Raw genomic sequence first — 24,541 nt, forward strand, 5'->3', positions numbered from 1 at the left:
TGGCAGAGGCAAAAGAAGAACGGCTGGAGGGACTCCGAACATTTCCTCACCCCCTCCTCCCGCCCCTGCCCGCCAGGAAGGCCTGTTATGCAGGGGCTCTGGGCGGGCGCTGGGCGGAGCCTCTGGAGCATCCTCTGAGCAGCCACCTCTGAGCACCATGGGAAAATCTTTCCTCCCTCGGACATGGCGCCCCCCTGCCCGGCGGCAGCAGCCGGCTCCGGCGCCGCGGTTCGCGGGTCCGGGCAGAAAGGCAGCCCGAGCTTCGGTCGCGGGGCAGAAGGCGCGGGAGGGGGCGGTGGCGGCGGCGGCGGCGGCGGCGGGGCCCCCCGGGGGCCCGCGTGTTAAAGCTGAGGGCGTCCCGGCGGTGCGCGCCGGCCCCGGGGCGCAGGCATGGTGTCCCAGGTGCTGCAGCTGCTCCGGCAGGGCGTGTGGGCCGCGCTCACGGGGGGCTGGTACCACGACCCCGAGCAGAGCACGTTCACCAATAGCTTCCACCTCTACCTGTGGCTGTTCCTGCTGCTGCTGCCCCTGGCCCTGCATCTGGTGAGTGGGGAGCTCCAAGTCTGGGAAAGGTGGGGATGGAGCAACCAGAAAAACCCTCCCTCCGAGTGTGCCTCATGTTGGAAAAGATTGACTGTGATCCCCGCTAAGAGATGGGATGGGGAAGGGCTTCAGGAATTTGGGACAGAGGCATTACAGAGAAAGGAGGACCAGGGAGGGGCTCACTGGCAGGAAAAGAAGTGGAAAGGACTTTGGGGGCTCAGGGACACATTAAGAATTGATGCTGCCTGTCAGGATGAGTCAGACTCTGCTCCTCGCTGTGGAATGTTCAACCTATTTTGTATGTAAGCAGCCCTAGGCTCCTTGGCTGGGTAGCTTGGGATAATGTTTGGTCTGAGATACTGTGCATGATAGCCAAAAGGCAAACATGAAATGTTAAAAGCAAACCTATTTCAGTTATTGATCCTCCCTTCTTGTTTTACTGTGGGAAGATGGTTTCAATGATCAGTTACACAATTCGCAATTTCCACACCACTGTGTCGAGATCTGCAGAAAAATATAATAATGGGTAAATCTGATGTTGTTTAAGAGAAGTGAAGTATTACACAGCACCTAGTTGGGGCTTGACAGTTTAGTAAGGTTACCACAATTGAGTGCTTGCTGAATAACTACATACTTGACCTTCTTAGGTAAATATACCTAGTTGAAACAATGTTTAATCTTACTTGAAAAGTTACACAAGTAGGATGCGCCGAGTCTTACCAAAACATGATGCGCCATGAACCTAATTTTGATACGTCTATTGAAGGAGTTTATTCCTAACACACAGTTTGATTATGTTTTCCACAGCAAAAATCTTCAATGAGTTTGCATGTCTGACGGAGTCTGAGTGTGACGTTAGAGATTGTCCATGATTTGGGTCCTGTTTACTCTCATTCTGGTAGTTTATCTGGAGGGTCAGAAATCTGGCTCTGAAGTTAGGCTACCTATGTTAAATTTGGGATTCACCTCTTAGCAGTTCTGTGACCTTGGGGAAGTTACTTAATCTGTTTTTTTTTTTATTTCTTATCTGTAAAATGAGAAAAGTATTATGACTAGAGGCACAGTGTTGTTTTGGAGGCTTAAATGAGCACATAAAGCTATCCATCTTTCCGGCTTGACCTGGGGTTGAACTCAGATCTGATGTAAATTTCCAACTTGCTACATACTAGCTGTTAGGTCTGACCTGATGTTTGACCCATCTAGGTCTTAGTTTTCTCATCCTTAAAATAGATGTGATAATGACCAGTTCATGGGGATAATACATTTCATATAAAAACACTTAATACAGCAGCTGATCCATGGTGACCCTTCAGTAAGCGTAAATTTCCTCTTGTTTGACCTTTTTCATCGTATTTCCTTAGCCTGTAGGTCCCAATGTTTTCTCTTTGCCTAGAAGGGCAGCACAGAGCAGTGACAAGGACAGCAAGCCTGGGTCTTCTGCTTAGTGGTTGTGTCAGCTTGAGCCAGCTTGGGCTCCCCTGTTTGTAAAGTCAGACTAACAGGGTACATATGAGGACTGAATGAATCAAAGCCCTTCTCAGTACCTGGCACATGGTGACTGCTCAATATGAACTAACTTTTTTCCTCCTTTTTTCATTATTCACTTGCCAAATCTCTCTATCCTTCAGAGGCCGAAGGAATGAGCATCTCTGCCTAGGCTTCCTTGATTTCACTTATCTGGAATTAATTTCTCTTCTCCTTTGCCCAGATACCATTCTGTATTTACTGTGTGTGCTGTGGTACATTTTGAACTCTGTACTTAGTTGTTGGAACATGTATTTTACCTCTACTCCTGGGTCGTGAGCTTTGTGAGGGCATGGATTTTGATTTTGTTGATTCATCTTGGTTTTCCTTGTTGTACCTAGCAGAGTGTTTTGCATTTGGTTAGCAATGATCTCATGTGTAATAAACTGGTGGAAATAAACTCAACATGCATCTCTTTCTCTTCCCAACCAGCATTAGACTGTCTACCTAACAACACATTTAGAGCATTTCCTGATAATGAAAGCAATATATATTGCACTTCTATTATCCCACTTCTCAACCAACCACCACATTAATGTTTAATGTATGATCCTGCAGATTTTCTTTAATGAATATGAGCTCATTTTTATGTAACTCCTTTCAAGATTTGGTGTATGCATATGATCAGGGCCCTTAATTTCCATCTAACTATGCTTCATTGAGTAACTTGATTTCTACTTATATTTGTAAATAAGAAATTGTCCTTAGTTAAGTTCCTCTTTAATGCTATTTAAAAATAATTTTTTTTGGCTAAATCTCAAGAGTTTAGAAAGCAAAAAACTGATACCTTAAAAAATTTTACTCATGTTGGGTTCTTTGGATCAAACCAGTTATACTGAAATTTTCATGCCTTTATGCCAGTGTGCTTTTAACTATCACAGAATGATTTTATGTGAGTGAATTTTTATTATGGTGCTGCTTTTTAATACCTAGCCTGTCTTACTGAAAAAAATGCAAGTAATCCTTCTCTTGCTCTGGTCTTCTAGTTTCTGAAAGTGACCTTAGACATAAAAGACCTCTTTCCCCAATGGAGGGTTCTCTTCTCTCCCTTTTGATGCTTAAGTATGTTTTTCTGCACTTCAGAGCTGCCTGTGATTGTTAACATCTTTCTCAGTTTGTTCCACTTATGAGAACTTAGTCCAGAAAAGATTCCTGGATGCTTGCTGATAGCAGGGGCTCATTTGAAGTTCTGTAATTTAAGTGGCCTTGAACTTTTCTGGTTTTTGCACAATTGGATGAAACATGTTTAATCAAGACAGTTCCACTATAGGGAGAATCCACCCTTTAATTTAATGGGGATTTTGAATATGTAACTTAAAAATTTATTATTAATTATTGAGGCAAACTTATCTCTAAGCCCCAGAGTTTACTTAGGTCTGGTTGATAATGCAGAAAATAGGTTACTTATTAGCATTTATAAATTGTATATTTTCAAGAAATTCTCAGAAGTATGTAACTAAAAGCATTAGGTCAATTTAGACAATTTGAAAAGAGGTTTACTTTGATTTATTGTCAGCCTGATTTTGTTTTGGACAAACTGGAAGGTGCAGTTGTCATCAGAGCATCAGAGATATCTAACCTTTCCTTTCTCACTCGTGTCCTTGTGCTTGTTCTGAGAGAACCAACAGAGATCTATGTACAGCTTAGAACAAGAGCACCCCGGGCCTGAGTCTCACCCTGAATAAGTTCCGACAGCACCAGGCTAGTGTCGAAAGACGTCCCTGCCCTGATGCTTATCCACTGTGTGATCTTGTGCAAGTCACTGCCTTTCTCCAGGCCTCAGCTTTCTCATCTGTAAAATGGGGATAACGGGTTTGGTTTTTATCGATTTGGCAACTGAGATCCAGAGGGCACTTGCCGAGAGCCATCTAGATAATATGTAGTAAAATTCAGAATTTTAAGCTGAGGTCCTGTTGTACCCGAATCCTTGGCCTGTGGCCCCTGTGCCCCCTGACCTGCTATGCACACGAGCATTGGAGCTCCCTGAAACAGTGGGCCCTCATGAAGTGGTGTTCTGATTATCCTGGTGGTGGTAAGGCCGACCTGAGAAGAAAAGTTGAGTAGCGGAGAAGATCTGGAGTGGAACTTTCCCGTTCTTCAAGACCCCATGCAGGGCACCGTTACAGCTGATTTCCACACAGAATATCTGTCTTTTATTTTATGGCCGTAGCTTTCTGTTTCCTTGGGTTTTCTTTTATTTTAGCCAGACTAACTCTGTTTCTGGTTCTGCTTTTTAACTTAGCCTTGAGGACTTTTTTTTGATAGGAACCACTTCATTACTAATGGGTATACTTATAATAAAATGGGATTGCCTGGCACAGGCCAGGGTGGCACTAGACATACCGTGGGTGCTCTGCCTGGACTCCCTGTCACACCGAGTCACTTGGAGTTTGTGACTCTTCTGTCATGGTCTGTGGCCACTCCCCATTTGGGCACATAACTATTTTTCTTTAGGTTTTGTGTTTCTCTGGCCACCCCTTTTTACACCACCACTTCTAACATAGAAGAGGCTCTTGTATGAATTACAAGAAGGTTATCTGTCCAAAAAGGCACCCTTTCCTGGCTCAGGACCTATGGACTGGATTCAGCAACCATCAGACCCTGGCAGCTAGAGGCCACTGTGCAGGATGCAACCCCTACAACCTGACACAGCGGGTTGCACTTGATTGTTGTTTCTTTGTTGGACTGCTTGGCACGTTCCTGTTCCCATTAAGGATACCTCTCACTGGTCAGTCCTGGCATTCATATTCAGCTTCTTCATAAGAAAGGCTTTTCCTGCTGCTGAATCACATGGTCCATACTTTGTCTCCTTTGATTCCCAGAAGCTGGTTATCCACTCCTTGTGCCTGTGGGTACCTTATTTATTCTCAGCTGAGATGCATGATGCTTTGCACTTTCCCATAATCCATTTGGATGTCTGAAATTCCTTCCTCCTGACCTCACCTGCCTGAAACAGAGTGGGTTTCGGGTGCAGGGCCTGCAGCTTGGGGATGCTCGAAGGCATTCTTCCCTGGGCCCTGGGCGTCCGAAGAAGTGCAGACCCAACCCTTCTAGGCTTGGGTGGAATGCCATCCCATGCAGTTGTTTTAAAATTTTTGCTGCTCCAGGTGGCTATTTGGACTGTATGTCCAAAGGGCTCTGCTCCGTGGGGACTTTGCTTTCCTGGTGCAAGCAATTTTACCGGGCTGCCCCCCATCCCTAGGCAGCCACCTTCAGTCTTTGTAAGTTAGTACCATCTTTCTTGAGCGACATTTCCACCCTTCTGCAAAATTCCTCCTGCTTTCCCTCATCTTCTGCCATTTAGACACACGGACGTGTATCAGCTGGGTGTGTTTTTGTGTCTGTGGCAAAAGAAGCAGCACCTGCAGTATTCTGGGATGTCGGCCTCCACGGCCCTCTCCAACAAAAGCCCTCATTGCCCCTTTTCTTTCTCTTCTAGTGTTGCAAGCTCATGACTGATTTTCTGGTAGTTGGATTTCTGTCTCCCACCCCACCTCGACTTCTCTTAAATTCTCTCCGTTAGTGACTAGTTATATTTGGAGTCTCTCCATAGAGGAGTCTTTTTTTCTCTATTCTTGGATAAAAATTGCACAAGCCCCATGACTTCAGGTCACAGGTAATACAAGTCCTATAGTTGCTTTAAGTAACAAAGCACAGACTTGATTCAGATTTCAAAATGTCCAGTTCCACACGGTAATCTTGCTCTCCTGAGGTACTCTGTTATTTTTCCCAGTTGTAACGTCTAATATCCTCATACCCTTGGTGTGATTTCTTTTGTCTGGAAGTTGATCCTTATCAGGGTGATTATTGTTTTCCGATTTTAACCATTTGGTCTCTCAGATGATTACTTTTACACGTTCCCCAGCCTTATCCCCATTTCATCCCCTCTAAAACTCTTTCCTACATACTATGGAGGAAAAAAGATAGATTATTTCTTAATGCTATTCAGATTTTTTGGATTTTTCCCCCTTTAACATTATCATTATTAGAATAGATCATAAAAACAGCCAACACTCACTGAGCTCCTATGAGGCAGGCACTGTTGTAAGCATTTTGCATGGACTGAATCCATCTCATCCTCACAACAGCCCAGACAGGCACTGTCACTGTTCCCATTTTACAGTTGGTAAAACTGACATGGAGAGGGTGGTTAAGATGCTTAAGGATACTTGGCAAGTTGTGAGCGAACCAGAAGCAGAGCACAAACAGCTGGAGTTGGTACCCACTCCACCATACCACCTCTAATCCAGGGAATTTCACAACATGGGCGTCTAAGCTAGAGATATAGATCAGAAAATCATACATATACAGGTTATATGTACTTCCAAGGGACTGAGCAGGAAGATGTAGTGAGAGAGAAGAGGGCTAAGCACTGAGGTCTCAGGAGATGCAGACTCAGACGTCAGGCAGAGATCAGCTAGAAGACCGTGGCCTCTCAGAAGCAAAAAGAAGACAATGTTTCAAGAAGTGAGGGCGTGTTGTGGAGTGCTGCTGAGAAAAGAGAAAACTGTGGTGAAGTTTTGTATTTAGAGACGTTGACAAGAACGTTTTCCGTGGAGTTGGGGAGTAGTCGCCAGATTACTGTGGGTTTAAGAGGCAATGGGAGGTGAAGAAATGGTAAGTGGTAAAGAAAGAAGTGGTAAAGACCGTTCTTTCACACAGGGAGTGGGAAAGAGTACAATCCAATATCTGAAGACATTCGGAGTCAAGGTGGGGAGGCTATCCTTGCTCCTAGTTTGGAGGAACCCTGCGGGTGAGGATACGATTTGAATCCCCCCCTTGGTCCCTGGTGTGGTGCTTCATACATGGTGGATAATCAAATCACTCTTTCCGTTAATGAAATCTAACTCAGGAAGAGAATTCACAATTTTAGTAGTGCATTTAACAGTCTGTGGTCAGGCCCATTTCAATATACTCACCACAACGTTGTGGCCTGGGTCCAGATCATTAAAAATGGAGTTTGAAAACCAAGGTGTCACTCTTGGTATTGGATTGCCATAAAGTTCGAATTTTGCTGTTGTTTCCAAGATAACCTTTGTGTTATTACTCCTGTGGCAATTCTCTTTTTCTTTGAAGTATTTATATAATAATTACAACCTTTTCCCTATGGTGGAGAACTTGGACTTAAGAAAAGACCACTGGCTCAAACAAAAATGACTTTATCTCATTTATTGATATTGGTAGATTTTTTAAACATTTTTAATTGATTTATAATCATTTTACAATGTTGTGTCAAATTCCAGTGTTCAGCACAATTTTTCAGTCATACATGAACATATACACACTCATTGTCACATTTTTTTTCTCTGTGAGCTACCATAGCATTTTGTGTATATTTCCCTGTGCTATACAGTATAATCTTGTTTATCCATTCTACAATTCTGAAATCCAAGTCTATCCCTTCCCACCCTCCGCCCCCTTGGCAACCACAAGTCTGTATTCTCTGTCTATGAGTCTATTTCTGTCCTGTATTTACGCTTTGTTTTTGTTTGTTGTGGTATATCTTAAATATAGAAAACAAATATAGAAGTCTTTGGACTGTGAAGGACCTTAGGAATTTTCTATATTGGATTTTGTGTATATTTTAGTTCCTATCTCCAAATCTTTACCATCTCAAAAGAAAATCAAGAGAACGAATACTTATTTCCCATTGGTCTTCCTCATCTTTTGATAAGATTTGTCTTTCTCTGTCTGACTGACTTAGTATGACCATCTCCAGGTCCATCCATGTTGCTGCAAGGAGTATCATTTCATTCTTTTTAAGTGTAGGTAGGTTATGATCCCTTGTTGGAGAGAAGTTGATTAATTTTGAAATTAGGTATAATTAGTCTGCACCATAATGGAAGCTCCTTGAAGACAGACATTGACCTATTTTGTTCGCAGCTCCCTCCCCAGTGCCAAGCACAGAGTCTGTCCAATAAATTCTTGTGAAAGGCCCTCTGAGTAGGGAGCTTGACTGTCTCTAAGGTACAGCTGATTACGTGGGGCTTTTACTAGTCGCTTACTCTGGGCAGCGGACACTAGTTGAGGGGATTCAACTTGATCTTGAGGGGTGGTCTAGGAGAAACAGTGGGCTCTTGCTGACCTGGTCCTGCTTAACCTCCATTTCCAGACAGAGGGGCCCAGTGTGATTTGTTTGTTCCTATTTCTCAGTTGGAAAATGCCATATGTCATCTCCAGATAAATCTAAAATAATAATCACTTTTGAAATTTGTAGTAAAATGCACATAACTCGAAAGTCTACAGTTCAGTGGAGTTAAGTATGGTCACATTGTGTACAGCCTGTTTCCAGAATGTTTCCATCTTTCAAAACTGGAAGTCCGTAGTCATTAAGCAACAGCTCCCTATTTCCCCTCCCCTGAGTTTCTGGTAATCTCCAGTTTCTTTTCCCTTTCTGTGAATTTGGCTACTCTAGGTACTTCACGGAAGTGTAATCACTGTATTAGTCTTCTGGTGACTGGCTGATTTTACTTAGCATAATGTCCTCAAGACTCATCAGGACTGTAGAATGTGTCAAAATTCCATTCCTTTTTAAGCTTGGAAAATATTTCATTGTGTGTGTAGTGTTCACATTTTGTTTATCCACCATCCATCGAGAGACACTTGGGTTGCTTCCACCTCTTGGCAATTGTGAATAATAATAATGTTGTGAAGGTGGATGTACAAATCTCTCTTCAAGACCATGCTCTCAGTTCTTTTGGGTTGAAGTGGAATTGTTGGATCGTATGGTTATTCTATTTTTAATTTCTTGAGGAACTGCCATACTGTTTTCTGTAAATAATAACTTTTTAAAATAAAAAAATAGCAACTTACCATGTGGTGGTCTTTCCAGGTAGTCGCCTTGTAAGATCATTTATTTATTCCAACAATCCTTCCATTGGTCCTGATGGTCTCAGAAGTCTCTTTTAGCAATGGCTGTGGAGTTTCTAATACTGATTTAGAAGAGCAGAGGCAATAGTTTGTATCTACATTTATATTACAATTTATAGGCTTTACAATGATTTTATGGAGAAATTATCATTTATGCTGCACATTGGGCGTCCACATAGATGATTTCATTAAACTCTTCCATGAAGTCAGTTGGCCCCCTTCTGGTCTCCTCATGACCAGCTCATCCTGTGTCCAGCCTCCCATCTACACTGATGATCTTATAAAATACATATCCCAATATTTTCATTCCATGCTTAAATAGCATTCTGCACTCTTTCTTCATGGTGAACATCAAATTCTGAAGCATATGGTGTCTGGAACTTTTGATGTATTACCATACTTGGAATGCCCCATGTGAAATACTCTGAAATGTTTGCACTTTTCATAAGCTCTACATTCCTTCTGGCTTTTCTTAGCACCTTTCTTAGTTTTCACAGATGTCTGCTTTTCCTGGAATCATTTCTTTGGCCCCATACCCCCATCCCTTGGTTGGGCATACCTCAACTTACCAGAATTCTGGCACTTGCTACTCTGTCTTCTAGCTATTACTCATCTATCAATTTTAAACTCTGTGTGTAAGGACTATGTTTTTTTAATCCCTGTGTTTGGTGCAAAGTAACCACATATACATTTAGGGGCTAGGCAGTGGTTTTCAATGGGAGATCAAGTCTGCACCTCCTTCAGGGACATTTGACAATGTCTGGAGACAGTTTTGGTTGTCACACTGGAGGGATTGTTTCTGGCAATATTCAGTGATATTCAGACTCGATATCAGTACAGATTTATGGTTGAACTTATTGTGTTGAGGTTGACATCACTTTGCCTTTAATGAGCTCACTGATTGATTGATCCTATGGATCTCTGTATACATTAAAGATGTAACTAAAATGTTAACTCTTACTGTAGCCATCTGAAATTAAAAAGACAACATGAATCCAGATTTCTTGACTATCTTAAGCATTCATTGACTAAACTTTGCACTCAATGTTTATGAGAAGAGAAGAGAGAATGAGACAGTTACAGGTATCTGCTTTCTAAAGTAGTTTTCAAAGCATTTGGACCCATGAAGATTCTCATTTTAATGCCCCTGCCTCAAATCTACCTCTGTAGCCTTTGGCTATTTCCCTATCTCATCATTCCCTGTAGCACAATCTGGATGAGCCAACATTTGCGTGCCACTTTTCTGTCTAGGATTTGCCTCATGAAAATTGCACACAAAGCAAGAGGCCTAGGAGTGCAAAGAAATTAGAACAGAAGTAATAAGAAACAGACAGTAGACTCAAAGAAAGCTAAATAGCAGGCCTGAGAGAAAGCATTGTATTCTCCTTTTTGTTCATTTTACTTTGCAAGGCAGAAGTGCAGGTAGGGCTGTCTTTTGAGGATGAGTCAAATGTCTAGATTCCACCCACCTCATCATATTTTTGTTAATTGAAGTATAGTCAGTTTACAATGTTGTGTCAGTTTCTGGTGTACGTTACAATGTTTCAGTCCTACCTACCTCATCATTTTTAAACACGATGTACTTGCAAGGCTGGCTGACTTCTAAGGGGTACTGCCTTGAGGGCTCCCTCCCATATTCCATCAGGCAGTTTCATATATGTTAGCGTGCATTCTCACACGTCTGGCTCTGGGAGTTCTTAATCCATATTTCCAGCATCGCAACTACAGCTGAGCTCATTCTGTTCTCAATATATAGCCAGAAGTTCTGAATTTTCTGAGAAAATATTAAATTTGCTTAATATTTTAAATAAAGGAAATTCATAAAATATGTAATAGACTATTATCCAGGACCTGAAAACCTATCAATTTCTTCACACAAATAACTACAGGGGATCATTGTACTTCTCTATCTTGTGGCCTGATTTTTTTCCCTTTCTTTTCTCTTCTTTAGGCTTTTCCTCCAAATGCCATCACTGTATTTTTTTACTGCAGTTTGGTGACTATATTCTTCACAGTAATCAAATTGGTCAGTTATCGCCTACACCTCATGTTTGATAAAGGAGAACTGATTCAGCAAACGCCCTCCAGAAAGAAAGAAAAGCCAGATAAAGACAAAGAGGCCAACAGTAACCACATAACTAATCACAAAAATCCAAGGTAATGTTTCGAATTAATGCATCAGTTCATAATTCAAATGCTTTAATTTTTATTAAAAATAATTTTCTCATTTTTTGGTTGTTTATGAAAATATACCAGTATAGCTAGACACAAATATATACATTTTTCTTATATTTAAGTGTACACTTAAGCATAAAATTGATGTTGATTAAGATTTAACTATTTAATATGACCTTATACTCTGAAATTCATTTGCTTTAGGCTTAGCCTAGCAAAATATTTTACTTCAGTATTTTTACTTGCCATTTATTTAAAATTTGTTTTTTGAATTTAAAATTTTAACTTTACCTTTTTTTAAATTGAAACACAGTCATTTACAATGTGTCAGTTTCTGGTGTACAGCACAGTGTCCCAGTCATGTGCATATATATATGAGTGAATATATAGATTCATTTTCATTAAAGGTTATTACAAGATATTGAATATGGCTCCCTGTGCTTATCTTGCCATTTAAATGCTTAGTGCATATGCCAGAGTATTTTCAAAAAGAGCATTTGTGTTTGTTAATATAAAAGTAATACATTACATAGAACTAAAATGTCGAAAGTAATTCTCGTGTGAACATCTGTCACTATTTGTGCTCTTATTTCTGATAATTCCTTAAGAGAGCATGTCTTGTTTTAAAGTAATGTTTATTAGGTCTTAAAAATAAAATTTGTAAAAAATAAATAAATAAAATTTGTAGACAATGAATTTGACCAAGTAGAATCAAGGGAAAAATTATTTGGGACTAATGTCCAAAGAGCCATGTTCTGTTTGATAATATCACTTCTGTGTTTCTCATGTGGAATTAGCAATAATGGGCAGATAAACCATGGCAAAAAGGAAGAGGCCAGTCGAACCCTTGCCACGCCTCCCCTCCGCTGCAGCTCCAGAGGACAGAGCATAAACTCTCATCACTCTTCTGGGCTCCTGGTCAGTGGTCTGTTTTTCTGTTTCACTCTCTCCATGTTGCTGTAGTGTCGATACCTAGAAGAGAGGTGAGCAAGGCATTCATTGACTTCAGTTTACATACACTGGCTGTAAATACTGGCCCTTGTGTAGAAATGACCGGGGAGGAGCATACGGACCATAAGAGAAACACAATCACGTGCTCAATGCACACCCATACCCTGCTGAGGCTCCCCACTTTCCCTTCCTTCTCCTATCTGTCACTCATCTGAATCATCAGATTTGCAGTGTCTTCCCCTGGAGTCAACTCCACCCCTCCACCTTAAATCACACTTACCTCTTGCAAAGTCAGTACATCGCCTTTTTTCTGGATTCAATCTCTCGAGCTGAATTCACTGCAGCATTTTATTTCTCCTTGTTAGTTTCTTAATTGCCAAAGTCTCTTTTATCACAGCATGGTGGTCTTGGTTGCACATCTACGCGTGTATATATATGCATTTTTTTGCATTCATTTTTGCTCTCCCTTTTCTTTCATGGACACCATATTGTCTCCTCTCTGTGAGCTATTTAGAAAAACAGTGACTGCTGCTTGGCGTCTGCTGACTGCCTGGAAATGGTCAGGGGGCTGAGTCATATTGATTTCTGTTCTTTCATTTATTTAGGGGCTCCCGGCACAGGAAACAGTGGAAGATCTCAAAGGTAGAGTGCCTGTTCTTTTCTTATTCTTTAATATTTTATCACAGCATTATCCTAGGTGACATGAAAAATGATTATACAGTGGAATGCCAGGGAATTCATTCCAAATGCGAACCAGACCGAAGACTGCACAGTTAAGTTTACCTTCATTTCTTTAGCTCTTCATTTGATTTATTTCTGATCGAAATTTGTTTATCATGCCTGCATTCCGACTGTGATATTGTATCGACTGGATTCCATTGTTCTTTCTCTAGCCTGTGCCTCATTTCAAGCTTATAACAGCAGATGTAAAGTAGAATAAATTAATTATAGCACACAGACTTTTTATTGTAGTTCTTACACGGAAAAATAGCCGAGGGAATTACATTGCATTCTGTATGTCTGCATGTCTCTCAAGTTACAAGTTTTGTTTCTGGGATTTTTCTTTTAAATCCTCCCAAACTTTTGTTCTACTTTTTCACTAAGATTTCATTTTCCTGTCTTTTCATTGCCTTCAGAAGACTTAAAAAAGAATCTTTGGAAGCCTGAATAAACCCCTTCCTGTCTCTGCAATTGTATTTTTTGGCAGTACTACTACAAAGAGAAATTTATGCTCTCTTTAAATTTTGAGGATAGTGTAAAATTTTATTTTCTGGAAAGCAGCTGCAATTAGCACCATGGTCCTGAAAACCTACAAGGAAGTTTCTTTTTTCATCACTCAGCTAAATTCCATTAGTATACTATATTAATATAATATCATTCTTATCAATATAATAATATAAAAGGTCATCCACATTGTTTTTTCTATGTTGCTACCGAAATGAAATGTGCATTAGTTAGATTTCAAATATTTTAGTTACACACAGGATTTCACACATTATTTTGTCCATTTTGACACACACAGTTTTCCTTGTATTAAACTGTATATTCTTCCAGTGTCCTGTTGCTATGAACACCCTTACATTATTTACCTCCTTTCAATGTCTGTTCTGGCCTTTAATTGCATCATTCCAATTAAAACCATTCCTTCCTTCCTTGTGTTGGGGATTGCAGTAGAGGTTTTGCATACATCATTTCACTCTGAGTCATAATGAAATGTAAAATGTCTAGGTGGCATTTATACCCATGCCTGACTTATGCAATGTTTTTTCAGCAGCGCTGCACTAGAGCAATTTTTTTTCTTGGACCAGTCTCATAACATACTACCCTAGCATCTAGTTCTTATTGTTAAAAGGCACAGTGGCTTTACTTTTTAACCACTCTATTGAGACATCGTTCAGATGCCATGCAATTCACTTACTGTCAGTGGCTTTTACTATAGTCACAGAGTTGTGTATACATTATCACAATCAATTTTAGAATACTTTCATCACCTTGAAAGGCAAGCCCACACCACTTAGCCATCACCACTCAACCTCCCATCTCTCCCAGCCCTAGGCAACCACTAATGCTCTTTCTGTCTCTATAGATTTGCCTATTCTGGACATTTCATATAACTGGAATCATATCACATGTGGTCTTTTGTGACTAGCCTAATGTTTTCAAGGTTCATCTATGTTGTAGCTTGTATCAGTACTTTATTTCTTTTATTGCCAAATAATATTTCATTAAATGGATATACCACATTTTATTTATTCAGGTATCAGTCGATGATCATCTGTGTTGTTGGAACTTTTGGGCTATTATGACTGATGCTGCAGTGAACATTCATGTGCAGATTTTTGTGTGGACATGTGTTTTCATTTTCTTGAATGTGCTTCCAGGAGTGGAATTGCCAGGTCATTCAGTAACTCTGTGTTTAACCATTTGAGGAATGGTTTTAGAAAGCAGGTGTATCCCTTTAAATTCCTACCATCTGTATATGGGTCACAGTTTCCCCATGTCTTAGATAACACTTATTATTGTCCATGTCTCTGATTATAGCCATTTAGGGTCAGGGTTAGGGTTAGGGTCAAACAGGGTCTTTTGACTACAGCAGGTTAGAGCAGGGTCCCTCGATTCTTTCTACCAGAGTACCCCTGAAGACAGAGGAGGGCAAGTAAATACTCCTTCCTGTACCTACTCCAAACCGTCACTTCCTGACACCTGCAGGTCATAGGCTGGGTCCACCTATGGCAAGAGTTAATTTGAAAAATGCATGTTATGTCTTATTTTTTTTTCATTCTTATTTTCATAATATTCCCATTCATTTTAATAATTGTGACATTTTATATTACCTCAAGTTGTATTATTTATTTTCTTTCTGCCAATATTAGAGTAAATGAGTTGTTGCTTATCCTGTTTCTCCTGGGACCTTGCAGACCCTCAGACACTGCACCCCTCATGCCCCCAGAGAAGACACTTCCTGATAGAAGAGAAGGAAGAACTGGAGGCATTTGTTGTTTGAATGACCACAAAGCTAGTGGAGAAAGAAAACCCACATGAAGACGCCAAGGTTTCAAGCTTAAGAGGCTTAGGGGATGCTCGGGTCCTAAGGAAGTTGAGAGAAGGACAGAGCTCACTTGTAGCCACCACCATCAGTAAATACTGCTTTGCAGATGAAATTTAAAATGTTCTGAAAATAGATGAATCACATCAGAAGCATGGGGTTATTACTGTCCATGGGTCGAGGCACCACCAAGCCCATCGCCCGTCTTTGGGCTGGTGCTTTCTGAGTCCAACCTTTTGGGTCCTCATGGCAGCCTTAAGAGGTTGGCATAATTATCCCCATTTTGCAGATAAGGAAATTGAGGCCAAGAACAGTGGTTCTCAACTGAGGGAATCTGTTCCTTAGGGGATGTCTGACAGTGTCTGGAGGCATTTTTCATTGTCCTGACTGAGGGTGGAGTTGCCACCAGCATCACCCGAGTGGGTGGAGGCCAGGGATGCTGTGAAACATCCTGCAATGCACATGACAGCCTCCACGGCAGAGAATTATCTCGTCCAAAATGTCAATAGTGTCACAGCTGGGAAATCTTGGTGTGGAAGGATTACATTACTTAGCCAAGATAATGAAGCTGCCGTAGGTGGACTCAGCCTATGACCCTCAGGGTCAGGAAGCAGGGGTTTGGAGCAGGCAGGAAGGAGTATTTATCTCCTCGCTCTCCTCTGTCTTCAGGACACCTTGGTAGAAGGAACTGAGAGACCCTGCCCTACCCTGCTGTAGTCAGAAGACCCTCTTTGACTCTAGTACAAATTCTGGGCATAACTCTCCCACCTAGAATCTTCTTCCTCCTACCTTACTTTTTTTTTTTTGACATACGTAGTCATCTTTATTATAATTTATGAATACATTAGAAACTGACATGGATCTCTTTAATAAGACATCTAGGTTCTCATGGGCATCTACTTTCCACTCATTGATAGAAAATCCACTTTACCTGAGATGGTAAAAAAAAGCCAAGTAATACCTTAAATGTTATTATGACACGTTTCCAACTCATGGGACATCTGGAAGGCTCTCTGGACCTCCCAGGCCAAGAGACTGCTGTCTTAACAGACCTGCCCACACTCAAGCGTCTTGTGGAATTCCTTATAAACGTCAAAGGTCACCCGGCCAACAGAACATTCTGTTACTCTGCTGATTTTTAAGGTGCCGTTGCAGGGTTAAACATTGTGCCCGAACTTAACATTCGTATACAGTCCAGTCTTACCTTCCCCAAAATAGTGTGTTTCTCACCTGACCAACCCTCCCTGCCAAATAAAGCGCCCCAAAGCATTAAGTGTTAACTGCAGAGTTAGGGGAGGTGCCTCTTCTGTCCCCAGGTCGAGTTACTTGGAATCCCGAGCGAATGCTGCTCCATAGACCTAGGGCAGCGGTCCTTCCCCAAAAGCCTCCCCTACTTATTTCAAAGATAAGCATCTAATGACATTTGTGGCTGGTGTTTATTTTTATTTATTTATTTATTTTAGAGAAAAAAAAGGAAAGAGAGAAACATTGTATTAATTTTTTTCTCTGGGCCAGGGGTGGGTAATTAGGTTTATTTGTTTCTTTAATGGAGAGACTGGGAATTGAACCCAGGACCTTGTGCATGCTAAGCATGTGTTCTACCAGTGAGCTGTACCCTGCCCCCTGGGTGTTATTGTTTCGTTTTGTTGTCCTTAGGCCTTGCTCTGGGACATTCTTCCTCCATTTGGGATGCTCATCAAGTTGCCCTTGTGTCTGTTTCAGGTGTCATTCTGTCAGAGGACCAGCCCGGAGCACCAGTGTCATCTACCTCACCTGGCGTCAAAACGGAAAGCTTACCTGTTTCTAAAGCCAATGCGCGAGAAACCACGACCACACCGGCAAGGCCAGTGACGCCAGCCATGGCAGAACGGCGCATCGGTGATCAAGGGAAGGGACGGCCCCCTTTCCACCACAGATCCGAGGGCGGCTTGGTGGATAAAGAAGCCTTGAGGAAGTCACCACACCTGTCTCTGTCTCAGTACGACTTGCTGGAGACCGATGTTTCTTTCCAGCCTTGGGGGAGTGAGAATTCAGTCCTGACGCCAGATCCTGGACATCACACCCGGGACTCCATACGGGAGTGGATGCAGAGCCAGGCATCTCAGGACAGCCTGAGCAGCAGCTGCCCCCAGTGTGACACCGTTATCGCCAAACCTGTGCAGGATGCTGCGGCGGCTTCCCAGCAGCTGCACTGGCCCGTGAACCAGGATGTGGACTACTCAGGCAGTGAGGTCGCCGTCACTCTGATAGACACTTCTCAGCCTGGAGACCCGCTGAGTCTGCACGAACCCATTAAGATTGTCATCACCATGAGCAGTACCCAGAACTCCATGACAGATTTGGAGAGCTCGCTCCACCTGAAGGTGATTGGCACCGAGGGAACTGGTTTAGAGTCCGATGCACAGTCAGCTACCCCAGGGGTGGCTGGTCCTCCAAACGTGGAGCAGATGAGAATTCCTGTCATCACTCTGGAGCTGTCTGAGGATGGAGGAGGAGGCATCGTGTGTCCTGAAGGCACTGGCGGGGACAGGACTCCAGAGAGACTGATGGCAGAACCTCCCTCCAATCAGTGTTCTGGCTATGAATCTGGGGAGGGGGGCAATGCCGCCAAGGACTGCAGTCCTTCGCCAAGAGACCACAGTGCGACAACCCCTCCACCCACAACTAATGTGGTCTCGGACTCTCCGGGGGCAGTGGAAGGCCAGGCCACCCTCGACCCATCATCTTGTAGAACCAGCCATGAAAAGAGACACGCCCGGGTCCTCAGTGTAGACAGTGGGACCGATGTCTTGAGCAAAAGTTCCGCAGACATTATTAGTGATAAAGAGAAAACTATACCAACTTCCAAATCAGACCTAGAGGCCAAGGAAGGACAAATGCCAAATGAATCCAACTTCCTGGAATTTGTCTCCCTGTTAGAATCAATTAATACTTCCAAGGGGGTGGCATCTGACCAAGGGAGTGAGCCAGCAGAGCAGACCAAAGACAGCGGGCTTCTCGGAGGTACGATTCCACAGCAATTCTGTCCTGATGGTACAAAGATGGCGATGCGTTGCTTTGTTATCTGCCTTCTGGAATTTGATTTCGCAAACAGTGGGACAACTGTTGGGTAATTGTTTGCCGCTTAGTGTTGTCCCTGACATTGGTTGAGCGTGCTGATGCTAAGCTGTATATGAGTATTGATTGCAACTGGCTTCCTCCACCAGGAGATTTAAGGCATAGTCATGAAGATTTGGCTTCCCTAGAAAGCAAGAATATGTATTTCTAAGGAAATAAGCAAGTATATTTTACCACCTTCAATAGATGCCACTTCCTTTCTAGAATAGATGCATTCTGGGAAAACTGCCCGTAAAACAAATTTCTGTGAAATGAATCCACTTTTCTGTTGAATTCCGTTATGAAATCCATTACAAAATCCTGTAAGCATGATTCCTGAATTATCTCAAGCTATAAACATAATTATAACAAATACACAGCTCTTAATTTACGCCAGGCACTGTCCTAAGCACTTTACAAATATTAACAGGAGTGAACATCCATGGTGGTTTGTCTGAGAAGATCCTCATTAACAATTGTTTTGCCAACATAATTGCTTTTCTAAATTTTTGGAGGGGTGCATAATTAGGTTTATTTCTGTATCTATTTATTTTTAATGTAGGCAGTGGGGATTGAACCCAGAACCTTGTGCATGCTAAGCACACACTTTGCCGCTGAGCTATACCTTCCCCTCCACCAACATAATTGTTAATAGCACCACCTTTCACTCTCAAAAGTGTTCCCAGTTGGAACAATAAATTATATAGTTACTCTCATAGTCACTCATTTATCCTCCTATGTTTTGGGTCCTCTTAGCTTTCCTTTCTGCAAATGGTTTTCACTAACTTTCCCAGGTTAGTCTAGTCTAGGAAGTACCAGATTGGAGCTTTGATCCTGTGCAGTCTTGCACCAGAGTCAATGCTTATAAATAATAAACTGTATTTCCTGTATGAATATAATATTCGTTTGGTTTCAGGTTGCTTAATATCTCTGGGCTCAGTCTCCTCACTGGCAAAAGATGTTCCGGGACTAGAGTTTTCATGAAATCTTTTAACTTTGTGTCCACAGTTCTGTGATTTTTGTGGACATGATTTCTGCATAGATCACTGATGAGACAGTGTCTATGTGGTGGGATTGCTTGCAGGAAGTTGTGGTTCACATGGCACACGGTTCATTTTCTTTCCTATGGGTTGTAGCATTTTTGGTGCTAGGCTGTTCTCTGCTCTCCTGGACAGTCAGGGGCCCCTTTGGCTCCACACTGGCAGCTCAGCAATTTGTTCTTTTTAAAATTTTTTTTGTCTTCCTGATGCTCTGCCAAATGGATTGCCCTGGTGGCTGACTGGTTCACTCTTGCCTAAAAATTCATTCAGTTTGAATATTTAAATTATATTAAGTGAATGTATTCTTCACTTTATTGTGTCTTGATCTCCAAGATTTTGCATATAGAGTAACAAGAACAGGAGAGATTCAATTAAACTTTTTAACAAACACATGCAGTACAAGAAGGCATTGGTTGCTTCAAGATACACATCTTTCTTTTTTTTTTTTTTATTATAGTCAGTTTACAATGCCGTGTTGATTTCTAGTGTACAGCATAGTGATTCAATTATATATATATATTCCTTTTCATTATAGGCTATTACAAGTATTGAATATAGTTCCTTGTGCTATACATTAGGACCTTGTTGTTTATCTGTTTTATATATAATAGTTTGTGTCTGCAAATCCATAACTCCTAATTTATCCCTTCTCACCCCTTTCCCCCTGGTAACCATAAGTTTGTTTTCTACATCTGTGATTCTGTTCCTGTTTTGTAAATAAGTTCACTTATGTTATGTTTTTAGATTCCACATATAGGTGATATCACATGATATTTTTCTTTCTCTTTCTGGCTTACCTCACTCACTTAGGAGAGACACTTCTTTCTGATTTAAGATTTGGATGTTCACCACCTAATTAATATAAAGATTCATGCATCTAGACCAGCACTGTCTAATAGAACTTCCTGCAGCGATGGAATTATCCCATAGCTGCTGCCAGTGCAGTAGCCACTAGCCACGTGTAGCTATTAAATACTTAAAATGGGGATTGTGCAGCTGAGAAATGGAATTTTTTATTTTATTGAATTTTACTCGATTTTAATAGCCACATATGGCTCCTGGCGACTGTATTGGACAGCACTGATCCAGACAGTGTGTGTCTTCCCAGGAAGCTGTATGCATGGGGACTGAGTGCTGGCTTTAGAACCTGGTAGCCCAGGGCCAAGTTTTGGATTTGCAGTGCCAGCTGGGTGAGCTTGGGCGACTCACCAAATCCATCTGGGTCACAGTTTCTTCAATAAAGCAAGAACAATAATATGTTACAGATTTGCTCTGAGGAGTCAATTAGGAAAATATGTGCAAAGTCTTGCTACTTGATCCATCTCAGCCTTCTACTCTGATTTCCCCCTCAGGCTATATGTGAGGTTTATTTGGTTTGTCTACTTAAGTTTCTGCTCTTAAATTTTGCAGCCAGCCACGTTCAATAAGAACAGCGTTAGATCAGAAACCTAGGGGGCGTGCAAAGAAGTGGAGATGCTATGAGGTTTGGTACAGAAAGGAACAGGCGTGGTTGTCAAGAGCCTGCAGGTACAGCAGGGAGAGAGGAGGTGGAGTGGATTATATGCCTATTCCAGGAAAGGACAGAAGTTTTTTGTTTAAATTTATTTATTTTTGATGGTGGGGGAGGTAGTTAGGTTTATTTATTTATTTATTTACTGGAGGGACTTGAGATTGAACGCAGGACCGCATGCGTGCTAAGCACGCACTCTACCACTGAGCTATATCCTTCCCCCTTTGTTTACATTTTTTTTAAATTATCAGACATCTTCTCTTCTTATTGTCCTATGATTTACCCACCTCCCCCCCATTTTTATTGAAGTTTAGTTGATTGGCAATATTATATTAGTTTCAGGTGTACAACAGAGTGATGCATAATTTTTAAAGATTATACTCCATTTATAGTTATTATAAAATATCGGGTAGGTTCCCTGTGCCGTACAATATATCCTTGTAGCTTATTCATTTTAAGCATAGTAGTTTGTCCCTCTTAATCCCCTACTCCTTTCTTGCCCCTCCCCTTCCCACTGGTAACCACTAGTTAACACTAATGTATTCTCTCTATCTGTGAGTCTGTTTCTGTTTTGTTATATTCACTAGTTTAATTTTTTTGATTCCATATATAAGTGATAACATACGGTATTTGTCTTTCTCTGTCTGACTTATTTCGCTAAGCATAATAACTCTAAGTCCATCCATGCTGCTGCAAATGGCAAAATTTCATTCTTTTTATGACTAAATAGTCGTATTCCATTGTAAATATATATATATACCACATCTTCTTTATACAGTCTTCTCCTGATGGACACTTAGGTTGCTTCCATTATCTTGGCTATTTCAGATAATGCTGCTATGAATATTGGGGTGCATGTATCTTTTCCAATTCGTGTTTTTGTTTTCTTCAGATGTATGCCCAGGAGTAGAATTGCTGGATCATATGGTAGTTCTATTTTTAGTTCTTTGAGGAACCTTCATACTGTTTTCCATAGTGGCTGCACCAGTTTACATTCCCACCAGCAGTGTAGGAGGGTTCTCTTTTCTCCACACTCTCACCAGCTTTTGTTATTTGTAGATTTTTTAATGATAGCCACTCTGACAGGTGCGAGGTGACATTGTGGTTTTGATTTGCAGTTGCCTGATAATTAGCCATGTTGAGCATCTTTCCTGTGCCTGTTAGCTATCTGTATGTCTTCTTTGGAAAAATGTCTATTCAGGTCTTCTGCCCATTTTTTAATCAGGCTGTTTGTTTTTTTTTTTTGATATTGGTTTGTATAAGTTGTTTATGTATTTTGGATATTAACCCCTTATCAATCATATCATTTGCAAATATTTTCTCCTATTGATTAGATTGTCATTTTGTTTTGATGATGGTTTCCTTTGCTGGACAAAAGTTTTTAAGTTTAAATAAGTCCCATTTGTTTATTTTTGCTTTTGTTCCCTTTGCCTCAGGAAGCAGGTCCAAACAATAATGCTACAGTTTCTGTCAGAGTGTTCTGCCTGTGTTTTCTTCTAGGAGTTTTTTTGTTTCTGATCTTATACTTAGGTCTTTAATCCATTTGGAGTTTATTTTTATACATGGTGTGAGGAAATGTTCTAATCTCATTCTTTTGCATGTAGTTGTCCAATTTTCCCAGCACTACTTGTTGAAAAGACTGTCTTTTCCCCATTGTATATTCTTGCCTCTTTTGTCATAATTGACCTTAAGTGCGTTGGTTTATTTTTGGGCTCTCTATTCTGTTGCATCGATCCGTCTGTCTGTTTTTCTGCCAGTGCCATGCTGTTCTGATCACTGTAGCTTTGTAGTATATTCAGTCTGAAGTCAGGGAGTGTGATACTTCCAGCTTAGCTCTTTTTTCTCAAGATTGCTTTGGCTACTCAGGGTCCCCTGTGGTTCCATATAAGTTTTAGGATTATCTGTTCCAGTTCTGTGAAAAATGTTATGGATGTTTTGATAGAGATTGTATTAAATCTGTAGATTGTTTTGGGTAGTATGGACATCCAGCACTTGAGTGTGGGCTGTCCTTCCATTTCTTTGTATCATCTTCAGTTGCCTGTATCATTTTTTTTTTTTAGTTTTATAGATTTTTAGTTTATAGATTTTTAGCTCTTTCACCTCCTTGTTTAAGTTTTATTTCTAGGCATTTTTATTCTTTTTGATGTGATTCTTGCTTTCTGTTTCTGATAAATCATTATTAGTGTATAGAAAAGCAAAAGATTTCTTATATTAATCTTGTATCCTGCAATTTTTCGGAATTCATTTATTAGTTCAAATAGTTTTTTGGTTGCGACTTCAGGGCTTTTATATATTGTTTCATGTAATCTGCAAACAATGACAGTTTTCCTTTTTAACTTCTGATTTGTATGTCTTTTACTTCTTTTTTGTGTAGGATTGCTGTGGCTAGGACCTCCAGGACTATGTTAAATAGAAGTGGCAAGAGTGGGCATCCTTGTCCTGTTTCTGATTTTAGAGGAAAAGCTTTCAGTCATAAACTTCTGTCTTAGAACTGCTGTTGCTGCATCTCGTAGATTTTGGCAAGTTTTTAAATTTTCATTTGTCTCAAAGTATTTTCTGATTTCCTCTATGATTTCTTTATTTTATTCATAGCATGTTGCTTAGTCTCCAAGAGTTTTTTTTTTTTCATTTTTCTTTTTGTAATTGATTTCTGGTTTCACACTGTTGTGGTTGGAATGAATGTTTGATATAACTTCTGTCCTCTTAAGTTTGTTGAGGCTTGTTTTGTGGCCTAGCATGTGATCTATCCTGGAGAACATTCTATGAGCACTTGAAAAAAAATGAGTATTCTCCTGTTTGGGGATGTAATATCCTATAGATATCTATTATAGATAGATATAGATGTCTTACAGATATCCAACTGGTCTTATGTGTCATTTAAGACCACTGTTTCCTTATTGACTTTCTGTCTGGATGATTGACTGTCCATTGATTTAAGTGGACTGTTAAAATCCCTTACTATTACTGTATTGTTGTCAATTTCTCCCTTTATATCTGTGAATATTTACAGTTAATATTTATCTCTTATATCTGTTAATATTTACTTTATACATTTATGTGCTCCTGTAGTAGGTGCATATATGTTAACAAATGTTATATCCTCTTTTATTAAAATTAATCCTCTTATCCTTATATAATGCCCTTCTTTGTTTTTTGTTACAGACTTTGTTTTAAAGTCTATTTTGTCTGATATGAGTATGGCCACTCCAGCTTTCTCGTCATTTCCATTTGCATGGAATATCTTTTTCCATCCCCTCTCTTTCAGTCTATGTGTGTCTTTACCTCTGAAGTGAGTCTTTCGTAAGCAGCATGTAGTTGGGTCTTGTCTTTTTTTCATACAATCAGCCATCCTATATCTTTGATTTGAGCATTTGGTCCATTGACATTTAAAGTGATTACTGATAGATGTGTACTTTTTGCCATTTTGTTACTTGTTTTCCAGTTGTTTTTGTAGTTCTTCTCTGTTCTTTCCTTTGTCTTTTAGTCTCCTCCTTTGTGGTTTGGTTATCTGCTTTAGTGGTACGCTAGTGTTCCTTTCCAGTTTTTGTGTATCTATTGTAGTTTTTGATTTGTGGTTGACCTATAACTATATCTGCTTGTTTTAAACTGATAGTCATTTAAGTTCAAACACATTCTAAAAGTTCTACATTTTTTACTCCCATCCCTGATGTTTTGTGTTTTTGATGTGATATTTTACATCTTCATGTTTATCCCTTAACTATTTATTGTAGTTACAGTTGATTTTACAGTTTTTGTCTTTTAATCTTTGTACTAATTTATTTAAGT

At 40.6% G+C, this 24,541-nt stretch overlaps 2 protein-coding genes across 2 annotated transcripts in view; both read left to right on the plus strand.

The window, feature by feature from the left end:
• Window positions 1–390: 390 nt before the first annotated feature.
• LOC140699902 (pecanex-like protein 2) lies at window positions 391–1,380 on the plus strand. Its single transcript, XM_072972391.1, has 2 exons — window positions 391–543; window positions 1,351–1,380. The coding sequence occupies exons 1-2, from the start codon at window positions 391–393 to the stop codon at window positions 1,378–1,380; spliced, it is 183 nt and encodes a 60-aa protein (XP_072828492.1).
• Window positions 1,381–10,984: 9,604 nt separating this feature from the next.
• The window catches only part of LOC102536615 (pecanex 2), a 236,173-nt gene continuing 222,616 nt past the window's right edge, over window positions 10,985–24,541 (plus strand). The window contains exons 1-4 of the mRNA XM_072972392.1: window positions 10,985–11,094; window positions 11,910–12,030; window positions 12,669–12,705; window positions 16,832–18,112. Of these exons, the coding sequence (XP_072828493.1) occupies window positions 10,985–11,094; window positions 11,910–12,030; window positions 12,669–12,705; window positions 16,832–18,112 (1,549 nt within the window). The remainder of the gene's footprint in view (window positions 11,095–11,909; window positions 12,031–12,668; window positions 12,706–16,831; window positions 18,113–24,541) is intronic.

This window comes from Vicugna pacos, chromosome 11 (genome assembly GCF_048564905.1).
Source record: "Vicugna pacos chromosome 11, VicPac4, whole genome shotgun sequence".
Taxonomy (NCBI): Eukaryota; Metazoa; Chordata; class Mammalia; order Artiodactyla; family Camelidae; genus Vicugna; species Vicugna pacos.